This window comes from Trachemys scripta, chromosome 1 (assembly GCF_013100865.1).
Source record: "Trachemys scripta elegans isolate TJP31775 chromosome 1, CAS_Tse_1.0, whole genome shotgun sequence".
NCBI classification, from domain to species: domain Eukaryota; kingdom Metazoa; phylum Chordata; order Testudines; family Emydidae; genus Trachemys; species Trachemys scripta.
Genome location: NC_048298.1, coordinates 16,269,052 through 16,281,213, shown reverse-complemented (window position 1 = coordinate 16,281,213; position 12,162 = coordinate 16,269,052). Strand labels below are relative to the sequence as shown.

The window sequence follows — 12,162 nt, the reverse complement described above, 5'->3', positions numbered from 1 at the left end:
TGATTACAGATGAAACCTCACCCTCAGAGATGTTCCAGTAAGCTTATTTTACAAACTAGCCTCCTTCTAGTCTGGGTCCAGCAATCACTCACACCCCCATGGTTACTGTCCTTTGTTCCAGTTTCTTTCAGGTATCCTCTGGAGGTGAAGAACCCATCTCTTGAGCCAGCTGAAGACAAAATGGAGGGGTCTCCCAAGGCTTTATATAGTTTCTCCTTGTGGGTCTAAGCCCCTCCTTCCACCTGTATAGAATTACAGCTACAAAATGGAGTTTTGGAGTCACATGGGCAAGTCACATGTCCATGCATGACTCAGAACTTTACAGACCAAGCCACATTCCTGGGAAAGCTCAGATGTGGACTGGCATCTCCACATTCATTGTTAGCTTAAGTGTTTCTTGATTGGGCACTTACTGAGAATAGTCTTTTCTCAGGAAGCTGACCAACTGCTTCCTTGAGGCTACTTAAAATTAAACCAGTACACCAATATTCATAACTGTGAATACAAAAATGGCACATGCATATAAATAGGATGAACATATTCAGTGGATCATAACCTTTACAGAGAGATGTTACATGGCATATGTAGCATAAAACATATTCCAGTTATGTCATATTTACATTCATAAGCATATTTCCATAAAGCATTATGGGGTGCAGCGTCACACCCTCCTCCTGAACTTACTGCCAGAGACTTGTACTGCCTCCATCATGGACAGTGCCCATGTAAAATCCCTGTTTGTCTTTGGTCACACTCCCTTTCAGTACCTTTAAACCATATGATGTCATTCATAGGTGTTCTAGCAAGGTTTGGGATGCCTGGTCCCCTGGTGCCTGAAAACAGGTTGGGGTGTAGTGTTGCTAACAGAATGCAGACAGAAATATTTGTTAAAGTGTAGGTGTCTTGGCATTTAGCCACCAATGCCATGAGGTGGTGTGCCTCGGTTTCCCCTTCTACACAGCAGCATGAGCCTGTTATGCTGTTGCTGCTGTGCCAAGCTTCCAGCCTGTTTAAAGGTATAAGATGAAGGGTAACAGGATTGTGGGACTGTCTTGTCATGATCCCTAGCATGTACAACAGTTTCTTCCACAAATCAGGTATGGCCCACATCTTTAAAGGGTTTACCACTAGTATTAACTCCTTTGTCTTGACCCATAGATGAAGTAGCAAAAGACACAAGATTAACAGCAAATCTAGGGCAGACAGGCTCTGTGTGATGGTGTACCCCATAAGGCTTCATGGGAATATGCTTATGAATGTATATATGATATAACTGGAATATGTTTTATGCCACATATGTCATGTAACATATCTATGTAAAGGTTATGATCTACTGAACACATTCCTCCTATTTGTATGCATGTATCATTTTTGTACTTGAAGTTAGGAATATTGGTTGTATACTTGCTTGATTTCTAAGCAGCCTTAGTAAAGCATTTGGTCAGCTTCTTGAGAAAGGAATGTGCAAATTAAGTGCCCAATCAAGAACCACTTAAGCCAACAATGAACTCGAAGACACCAATCACATTGGAGCTTTTCCAGGAATGTGGCTTGGCTGGTAAAAAATAAAACAATAAAAAAATAAAAATGTAAAATTTTAGAGCCTTCAAATCCACACAGTCCTCCTTGTTCAGCCAATTGCTCAGACAAACAAGTTTGTTTACATTTGTAGGAGATAATGTGCCCGCTTTGTTTACAATGTCACCTGAAAGTGAGAACAGGCATTCTCATGGCACTGTTGTAGCCAGCGTTGCAAGATATTTATGTGCCAGGTGCACTAAAGATTCATATGTCCCTTCATCTTCAACCACCATTCCAGGGGACATGCGTCCATGCTGAATGGACATGTGATGCAGACATGTGACTTCCCCATGTGACTCTAAAACTCCATCTTGGAGCTGGACTTTGCATAGGAGAGAGGAGGGGGTCTCCAACCACAAGAGAAAGTCTACTTAAACCCCCATTTTGTCTTCAGCTGGCTAAAGAGATAGCCTCTCTGCCCCCAAGGATACTTGAAAGAAACTGGAAGAAAGGACAGTAACTACAGGCAGTGTGAGTGATTGCTGGACCCAGACTAGAAGGAGACTAGTCTGTAAAAGGAAGCTTACTGGGTGAGGTTTTTATCTGTATTCAGTTTTCTTAGACATAGACTTGCGTGTTCTATTTTATTTTGCTTGGTAATTCACTTTGTTCTGTCTGCTATTACTTGGAAACACATAAATCCTACTTTCTGTATTTAATAAAATCATTTTTTATTTAATACATACTCTGGGTTAATTAATAATACCCGGGCAGGGGGCAAACAGCTGTGCATCTCTCTCTATCAGTGTTATAGAAGGTGAACAACCTATGAGTTTACCCTGTATAAGCTTTATACAGGGTAAAACAGATTTATTTGGGGTTTGGACCCCATTGGGAGTTGGGCATCTGAGTGTTCTAGACAAGAACATTTCTTAAGTAGCTTTCAGTTAAGTCTGCAGCTTTGGGGCATGTGGTTCAGATCCTGGGTCTGCGTTGGAGCAGACTGGCATGTCTGGCTCAACAAGACAGGGTGCTGGAGTCCCAGGCTGGCAGGGAAAGCAAGGGAAGAAGTAGTCTCGGCACATCAGTTGGCAGCCCCAAGGGGGTTTCTGTGATCCAACCCGTTACACTAAACAAGACAAATTGTGTGAACAGAGTGTCCATTACCTTTTTCACTTCCTTTGTGAACCATGATAGGTGCCCTGATGCAGATTCTTCTGCCTCTTTGGAGAAGGCTTTTAATTCAGGCATGTGTTTGAGGCTTTGGCAAGGGTGAACTGCAACTATGCTTGCCCTCGGCCCCTCCCTCTGGAATTTCTCTGGGCTGGACCCCACTCCCTTCTGAAGCTTTACCCTTAGCTAAGGGTGCAAGGACTTTGTAACCTCCCACCAGTTCTAATTCTGCCATTTTCCCTGGCAACAAATCCTTGTTCTGGATCAGGTCCCTCCTGACCACAGAAACCTCAGCCCCCGTATCTCTCAATCCAACGCGTAATTTACCATTAAGATTAACAGCATGCATATGCTCACTGCTCGGCTGGGTAGAAGCAACCTTTACAAACCCTGTGTGGAATGAGGCAGCAGCCGGGCTCTGAGAAGCAGCAGCTTCATGTGTTGCCTGCTGCCTGTTCCCTCTTAACCAAGGACAGTTATTCCTCAATGACAGCACCTTTTTGTGACGAGTAATAGGGGAATGGGAAGGCAAATGCCCAGCCTCCTTTTCCCCAAGGGTAAAACGGTGATTTTGCTTTCCCCCAACCCTGTACCCCTCTGCCAGTGGTTTATGTTTAATTGCAGTTTGTCCTTGCTCATATAGGGTGACCAGATGTCCTGATTTTGTAGGGACAGTCCTGATTTTTGGGTCTTTTTCTTATATAGGCGCCTATTACCTCCCACCCCCTGTCCTAATTTTTCACACTTGCTGTCTGGTCACCCTATGCTCATAGGAGTCTGCAAACACAGCTAATTCACCCACTGCATTCACCTTTTTGTCCCACAAATACGGTTTTACATCATCATTGCACATATTCAGGAATTGTTCCCGAGTAACCAAATCACACATTCCTTCAAAGCTTATAATGCCTTTCCCCCTCACCCACTTATCTACCAAATCTCTCATTTCATTTACATAAGCCACATTACTCAATCCAGATCCCCTCTTAAGACTGCTGGATTTAACCCTGCGGGACGGGGAGGAGGAGGGAGGCATGCCCCACAGTTTGAAAACTAATGCATTAGGCATTGGATTAGGCCCAAAAAGATTCAATAGCTCAAGAGAAGAAAAGTAGATAGGTTCCAAAGTGGAAAAATATACACAGGCCTCAATTTGGCAGCATTTTAAATTATAGATTTCATGTACGTCTCTCTTTACCTCTCTGGAGAGGACTGTCACAATAGAAGATAACTGCCACATAGTAACAGGGGAAATCCAAGGTAAATATGCAGCCCTTTTTGTGTTCTAAGCTGCAGTGCAGTTGACATGGCCTTATGGACTTGCCAGCAGATTGTTATTTCTGGAGCAGGTATGCATGTCATTTAAAATAAAATACTACTACTACTAATAGCTCTTGTATAAAGACTCCATGCAATTGAGTAAACATTACATCCACAAGTAATCCCATTGAACTCAATGTGCATATGAACTTAGCCAATCAGGTTGGGATTTTCAAAGGAGAAAGTCAATGAAACCCAAAGGGAACAGGGTGGCTAAATCCCTTAGGCCCCTTTGAAAACCTCAAGCTCATGGAAAGACTTCCATTAACTTCAACAGGCTTTGGAGCATTCCCTTAGGACCCAGTGGTTCTCAACCAGGGGTAAGTAGAGGTCTTCCAGGGGGTATATCAACTCATCTAGATATTTGCCAAGTTTTACAACAGGCTACATAAAAAACACTAGCGAAGTCAGTACAAACCAAAATGTCATACAATGACTTTTTTATACTGCTCTATACCCTGAAATGTAATTGTGATGAGTTCATTGGATAGTAGTTTGAGGGAAAGGTTATCAAGAAGGCAGGAGTGGTGGACTCGGAGGTCAGCGTTGGGAGGCTAATCAAAGCAAGTGAGCCTTGAGGAGGGACTTGAATTTCACAGATCAATTACAGTGCAATCTGTAGGAGACTACAATTACAGCCTGCTACCTTGAGTGTAGGGGTAAATGCTATTAATTTATTAAGTCATTAGAAAGAGGTTACTTTTGAATGAAAGGTTCACTCTGGGAGCCAGTGCTCTTCAGAACAGTCACTTTCATATTATCATGAAGCAATTTTAGGACATCCAATCTTAGAGAGTACAGTCCAGAGGGCACGGCGATTCACTGAATCAAAGGCTTTAGTTAGATCAATAAAAGCCATGTACAGTGGTCGGTTTTGCTCCCGACACTTTTCTTGCAGCTGCTGTGTTGTGAAGATCATATCCGCAGTTCCATGACATGGTCAGAAACCACTTTGTGACTCCGGTAAAATTTCTTCTGATGGGGCAGAAGGCGGGTTGCAAGGATCCATGCCAGAACTTTGCCTGCAATGGCAAGGAGGGAGATATCTCAATAATTTTCACAATCCACTTTATCCCCTTTCTTGAAGAGGGTGACAATCAGGGCATCCCTCATTTCACTGGGCATCTTCTCCTTTATCCAGATTTTAAGGATAAGCATGTAAAACTGCCGAATTGGCTCTGGTCCACCATCTTTAAAGATTTCAGCGGGGATCCCATCTAGACCTGCTGCCTTGTTGTTCTTCATCTGCTTGGTGACATTGTGTACCTGTTCTGAGCAGCACTGACTCCCAGATTGAATCTTTCAAAGTACAAACAGGAGTCAAACAGGGCTGTATCATTGCTCCAACCATGTTTGAGGTTTTTATTGCCGTCATTCTTTATCTAACTGCTGGGAAATTTACAGCTGGCGTTGAAATCATTTACAGAATGGATGAAAAGCTGTTCAGGCTTAACAGGCTGAAAGCCAAAAGTAAGATTTCCACAACATCTACTGTGGAACTTCAGTATGCTGATGACAACGCAATCTTTGCCCACTCTGAGAAACATCTTCAAACTATCTTGAATGTGTTTGCCGATGCTTACACATGTCTTGGTTTCACTCTTAATATCAAGAAGACTAAAGTGCTCTATCAGCCCTCTCCAAATGAGATATTACATGCTCCAGCTATCAAAATCAATGGAGTGGCACTGGAGAATGTCGATCATTTCCTCTACCTTGGACGTCATCTTTCATCCAAGGCAGATATTGATGCAGAAATTCAACATCGCCTGAGCTGTGCCAGTGTAGCTTTTTCTCGACATTCGAACAGACACCAAGCTTCTTGTTTATCAAGCAGTTATTCTCCCAACACTGTTGCATGGGTCCAAAACTTGGACAACCTATAGACACCACTTGAAACTTCTTGAGAGGCACTATCAATGCTGCCTTTGTAAATTTCTGAAGATCAAATGGGAAGACAGGAATAGGCAAAGCCCACCAGTATCGAAGTAATGATCACCCATCAGCAATTCCACTGGACTGGTCACATTGTCCGGATGCCAGACCATCGCCTCCCCAAACAGGTCCTGTTCTCTCAGCTGAAAGAAGGGTACCATAACGTGTGTGGACAATGGAAGTGTTATAAGGACTTGGAGGATAACCTAAAAAAGTGTAATATTGACATTGACACTTGGGAGACACTTGCCCAGGATCGCTTAAAATGGAGTTAAGTCCTACGTGATGTCCCCTGCATTTTGAACTTGCTCGCCGACAGGCTGAAGAGGACAAGAGGTGCAGGAGGAAGGAGAGACTGGCTTCCAGTCATGGTCAGCAACCTCCTGCTGAGCCTGAAAACATCTGCCCTCATTGCAATAGAGCTTGTGGCTCAAGGATTGGCCTTATTAGCCACCTGAGGACCCCTAACGCCCATGGAAGATGATCATACTCGGTAACGAGTGATCGCCCATCATCATCATCAGAAAGAGGTTGCAGAGTACAAGTACTATGTGGTTTGAAATGTGTGTGATAAGTCAAGGTTACACATGCTGCCATGTTCTGAAAGTGAATGTTCTAATATGATTTTTATTAAAGCAGGTGCAGGTACAAAGAGGGGTATAATCGACTGCCGACCTTAAGCTGAAAGGCTCCATCTTGTTAGCAGGTGTTGCTCCAGTTGGGCATCGATTAAGTGGATTTTGACAACTTGCTGAGGCAGGTCACTTGCTACCTCCTCCCCTGCATCTAAGGGAAGTGGAAGGGCCTCTTGGGGTCAGAGGATCTAGGGTTTGGGCAAAGTAGTTTTGAAGGATCAACTCTCAGATCAGACAAGTTTCTGCAAGAGCTGCAGGGGAAAATGCTGCAATGAGCAGCTGCTTCAACCTCTAAATCCAACCTACAATCCCACAGAGCTTTGGCAAAGGCGTTCCCATGAGACTAGGGGAGAGGGGAATGAGAATAAAGCCACAAAACTAGCACATTCCTAATGCAGCTCACCTTCTAATAGACCCAGTAGATCTGGTTGCCCCTGGCTTAAACTATCTAGCCCTAGTCAATGAATCCTCAAGATGCTCCCATGAGGCACGTATATGTTGTTATTTCTATCAAGGCCCTGATTTTGCAAACATCTATGCTCATGAGTCATCCCAATGACCCAGTCAGACTGATCACACATGCAAGTGTTTACAAGATTAGGCTCTTCCATACCACGATGATAGATGTCTTAGAAAAACCTAAGAGCAATGGACATTTACAGATGGATAAACTGATAAGAGAGGGTGGTTAAGGGACTTGCCTGAGGCCACTAAGAGAGTCGGTGCTGGAAGCAGGAAAAGAATTCAGAAATTCAGGGCTACCTGTCCTGTGTTTAGGCCACTAGATCACAAATGGCTCAATGAACTGGCAAATAATATGAATCTGAGTGAACATTTGACTTACCTTTCCTTCCTTATCACACAGTGTATGGATCTGGAAAAAGTCTTTGTTCGTACAAGGAGGACGCGCTGTACATTGGCTGGAGCCTTCATCTGAAAAGGAAGGATGAGGAACAGAGTGGATAAAGGATTTCCAAAGGGCTGAAAATTGAGGTAATCAGCCAGACTGCAAGATGGGACAGGAAAAATGCTAATTCAGGAACAAAAATACATGTGCTGGGATTTTCAAAGGAGCCTATGAGAATCAGGCACCCCACTCCCACTGAAATCCAGCGGGTTCCTTTGACAAGCTCAGGCATTACTTGTACTGTCCGATACTCTGCTTTGGCACGGACTGAGACAGCCGTACAGTCAGACCGGCACCTAACCCTTTTTCTCTGCGATAACAGTAAACCCCAGTTTGCATCAATCATGCAAGCACTGTGATCAAATTCTTATCTGATAATAAATGAAAACTGACTTGTCTGTCCCTTCAGAAACGTTTTACTTTGCTGGGGCCCGGACTTATTCCCACTGAAGTCAATTGCAAAATTCCCACTAACTTCAATGTGAGCAGGCACAAGTCCTTAATCGATGTCCATACTAATGTTAGCAGTTAAAGTGACAGGAGACATTTCTGGTAGATAATCAGTTCTCTATACAAAACGTTAATCTATAAGAAAAAGAACTGTAGATGCTAATTAGTCTGCAAGAGCATCGAAGCAAATGGGCAGTATTTGAGATAACATCACAGTACTGTGTATGTGCATGCATCAAATATGCTACTTATACACAGTATATGCAACAAACAGACTATTTGACTTCACTTTCATGGCCTATCCCCATGCTACCTATCATTTCTCATATGCTCACAATGATGAGGCCTCATCTGGAGTACTCTGTCCAATTCTTCTGAATCACTGAAGGTTTTTAAGAACAGGTTGGATAAACACCTATCAGGGACAATTTTGGCCGCCCCCCGGTTTTCTTTCTTACCCCACCCCCAGCCCCGCCTCAGCTCCGCCCCTTCCCCAAATCCCCAGCCCTGCCTCCTCCCCACAGGCTCTCAAGCCTAGGAGGGAGGGGGAGCAGTGGCACGCGAATCAACTGTTTCACGTGCCGTGGCGTGCGAGCGGCAGCAGCGGAGGTGAGCTAGGGCGGCCGGGGCACATTTTTAGGGGCGGCATTCTGGCGCCGGCCATGCCGCCCCTAAAAATGCGCTGCCCTAAGCACCAGCTTGTTTTGCTGGTGCCTAGAGCCGGCCCTGCTCATATGCCTAAAGTTAAGCATGTGCTTAGTGCAATGGAGCTATGTCACGGATGAATGTGGTCCATTTTACTTAGTGGTTTCTAGTTGCTATCATGGTAAGGAAACAGAGGAGCTTTGAAGGCTATCACGTGTCCAGTGTGCAGCCAAACCACCATGTGCTCTGATCCAGTCAGATCTCCCAATGCAAGGAGGGGTTGACCAGGTGACTGTTTGAATAAGAGATCTCCAGGAAACACTCGGGTGCCGAAGGAAGCAGTTGGGAGCTGCCAGTGAATCAGTACTGAACCAATGCCTCAGGTTAGCTTGGGGGTTACCATAATTTGGAGGAAATCTAAAACCAGGGCCATTGAAGATCTCATGGTGCTTTCTGTTAGAGCATGGGAGTTATAAAGTACCCTGGCCAAATTCCAGTGTGAGCCATTATAAATTGCAAACAAATTCCCTCTGCAGTTTCAGATCGGCACCATATTAACCTTCTTTTTGTGTCCCAATCTCTTCTGACTACTTTTCAGTGGTGGGCGAAGTTATTCATATGTATGTATGTATGTATGTACGTACGTACGTACAGAGCTCCATAAAAGCACGCAGAGCTGATAATAATACTGAAGCAGACGCATATTCATGTATTCTTTTTGGCTTATGCCCTGTACCTGCATAATGTGTTTCTTCACTACAGTTGGTACATTCCTTAGCTCCTTTCTCTGAGTAGGTATTTCTGGGACACACCTGGCAATTGGAAGACCCTGGCTTATCACTGAATGTACCAGGTTTGCATGGAAAGCATTCAGATGTATATGCAACTCCTGTAAAGCAAAGCACAGGTTAAGCACATAAATAGGCACAAAAATAGAGAGCAGCAGTACCTGCAACTCCCGCCTACACAGTTGTTTTGGGAAAAACAGACACCGTATAAGATCACTGAACAGTCACAAACAGTCATTGCTAGTTTGAGTCCGTTGGGCTTTGCTAACGGAGACTCTGGTTTTGCAGTCCTTACCCAGGCCAAACTCCCATTCCCTTCAACGAGAGTTTGATCTGGATGAGTATTACATTATATGAAACTAAGGGCTTATCTATACTTGGAAATATACCAACAGAGCTATTCTGGAATATTAGAGTAAATTTCCAAGTCCTGAGTGTTCTATAATGTAATGGACTATTTTAGAGTAATAATTCTGTAACAGTTATTCAGTATTAGTCTCCACTCTGATTCTGAAATAGCTATTTTGGTACATTTCCAAGTGTAGACAAGCCCAGTTGTAATAAAGGTCTGCTACGCTGTGCTGTTGCAGACAGCCTGAGGGTTTTTTTTTTTTCTTCTACAATTCCAATCTTCCCCAGCAGGCGTCACCGTTTACTAATTAATTCCATATATCATATTTCTCAGGACACCAGTGGACTAAATATTTTCCTAGAGATTTGGAAAAGTAAAAAAGAATGCATGGAATAATTACTTTAAATAAGACTAAAAAAGAAAGAAAGTTTACTGCGATTATGATGTCAATTTTTTTCTCCAAAAACAACATATCTGTCCTTAAAGACAGTGGCTGGAATAAAACAATTATTATTGCAATGTACAGTAGACAGTTTAGTTATTAGCTGATAGTATGCTATTCCATACCTTCAATTGTGATGTTTTTCACCAGAACAGGTTTCACCACTTTAGAACCCATAAGAATCCCTGTTGTTCTCCAATATAATATATTAGTTCCTGGTTTCAAAGCTACCTGCAACAACAAAAGAATGATACTTCGCATCAGCATCTTTCGATCGACCACCTGCTCGACGTTGTTCTTTTATCTCCTAATACATGTCACTCATTTCAGTGACTCATTTTCCTCACATCCTTGGAGCATTTGGGGATTCTGCGGGTCAACTGTTTTGTAAGTCATGGGCTGTAGGAGGCACAGATAGATAAGGAATATGCAGCAGTGCCCTCTTTATGGAGGGCAGATGCAGGTATTATGGAGGCAGGGAGGCTCTGACACCTCCCTTGAAGAGGGGCACTGCAAGTCCCCCTGAGCCAACAGAAAGCAGTGGGGGTGGGGCGGGAAGAGTCATGTCCCATCCAGCCAACCCACAGCTGCAGGTGCCCAGTACACCGGGAGTGGATAGCATTCCCCTGGTGCTCATGCGCAATCATTTTAAACTCTACTCTGTTCCGGATCTAGGATCTTAAATCAATCAGTTTTTTTTTTTTTTTTTTTAAAGCCACACAATTCACCTTTTAAAAAACAGGGTCCAGTATTTTAACAAGCCGTACTTTTACGTATGCTATATGGGTTGGGATTTTCAAAAGTGCTCACCGTTGACCTATCTCTGCTCCCATTTACCAAGGACTTGATGGCACTAGAAAGTTGTGCCATTTTAGCTATATCAGTACAGTAAAAGCAGTACCACCCTTTAACCCTCCCACCCTCCAGTGTGGATGAAGTAATAAAGGTGCTTAGTATTGGCATAGTTATTCCCTGTGGGAAAGAGAATAAGCTACACCAGGATACGGCACTTGTATACTAGTATAATTGCAGCCACACAAGGGCTGCACTGGTATAACTATCTCGATACAAAATTCACCCTCCTAACCGACAGAGTTAGACAGGTACCATTTTCAAGTGCAGAACAGGCCCAAGCAGGGCTAGGGTTAGGCTAACACTGAGCACTTTTCAAAACCTCATGCTTTGTGTTTGCTCAAGGTGAGGAATTATAAAGGAGCTACTGAGCAAAGAGCCAGTGACAGTGCTAGCCCATTGGAGGCCCTAAGCAGGAATATTTTGCCCCCCTGCTTCCCTCCCCTGCCTCCCACAACAATACTAAAACAGGCAAGTACTTATAATAAAAAATGAATAGCCCCCACCACCCCACTTGAGCTGCTTGGGGCCCTAAGAAATTGCTTAGTTTGCTTATGCCTTGCACCGGCTCTGCAAACAGCCCAGCCAGGCTCACAGACAGGTAAACTAAAAACTGCATTCTTGTTACAGTCTAAGCAGAAAGCACTCCAGAGTAAAACCCACCAGTGGGAGGCCTTGTCTACATTAGAAAGGGTTTGCCGCTGGTGGAGCTATACCAGCAAACCCTCTTAGTGGAGACGCAGCTTATACTGGCAAAAAGAACAGCTTAGACCAGTCCCCTGAACAAAAGGACTCTTTAGTGTCTACTCTGGGGCTTTTGCCATCATAGCTATGTCAATCAGGGATGTGATTTTTTTTTCACCCTCCTAACCCATATAGCTATGCCAGCAAAACTTTGGGTAGCCCAAGACTCAGTCTGGGGGCTAATGAGGGATGAAATTTGTTCACCACAAATAAACTCAGGGCTAGTTTACATGCTCTGGGCACTGACTGAACACAACTCATGTAGAAACCAATTTAGTTAAATGAATGGGGGCCCCCTATTGGGGACCTCCAATCTGATTTAAAAAGAACAGGAGTACTTGTGGCACCTTAGAGACTAACAAATTTATTAGAGCATAAAATTTCGTGGACTACACCCA

The 12,162-nt window shown here is 43.7% G+C and overlaps 1 protein-coding gene across 2 annotated transcripts in view; it reads right to left on the bottom strand.

Moving 5' to 3' along the window:
* The window catches only part of ELAPOR2 (endosome-lysosome associated apoptosis and autophagy regulator family member 2), a 154,193-nt gene that overhangs the window by 35,236 nt on the left and 106,795 nt on the right, over positions 1-12,162 (bottom strand). For both annotated transcript variants that reach the window (XM_034765423.1, XM_034765431.1), the window contains exons 6-8: positions 10,294-10,399; positions 9,323-9,475; positions 7,429-7,517 (exon numbers count right to left, since the gene is read on the bottom strand). In XM_034765423.1, the coding sequence (XP_034621314.1) occupies positions 7,429-7,517; positions 9,323-9,475; positions 10,294-10,399 (348 nt within the window). The remainder of the gene's footprint in view (positions 1-7,428; positions 7,518-9,322; positions 9,476-10,293; positions 10,400-12,162) is intronic.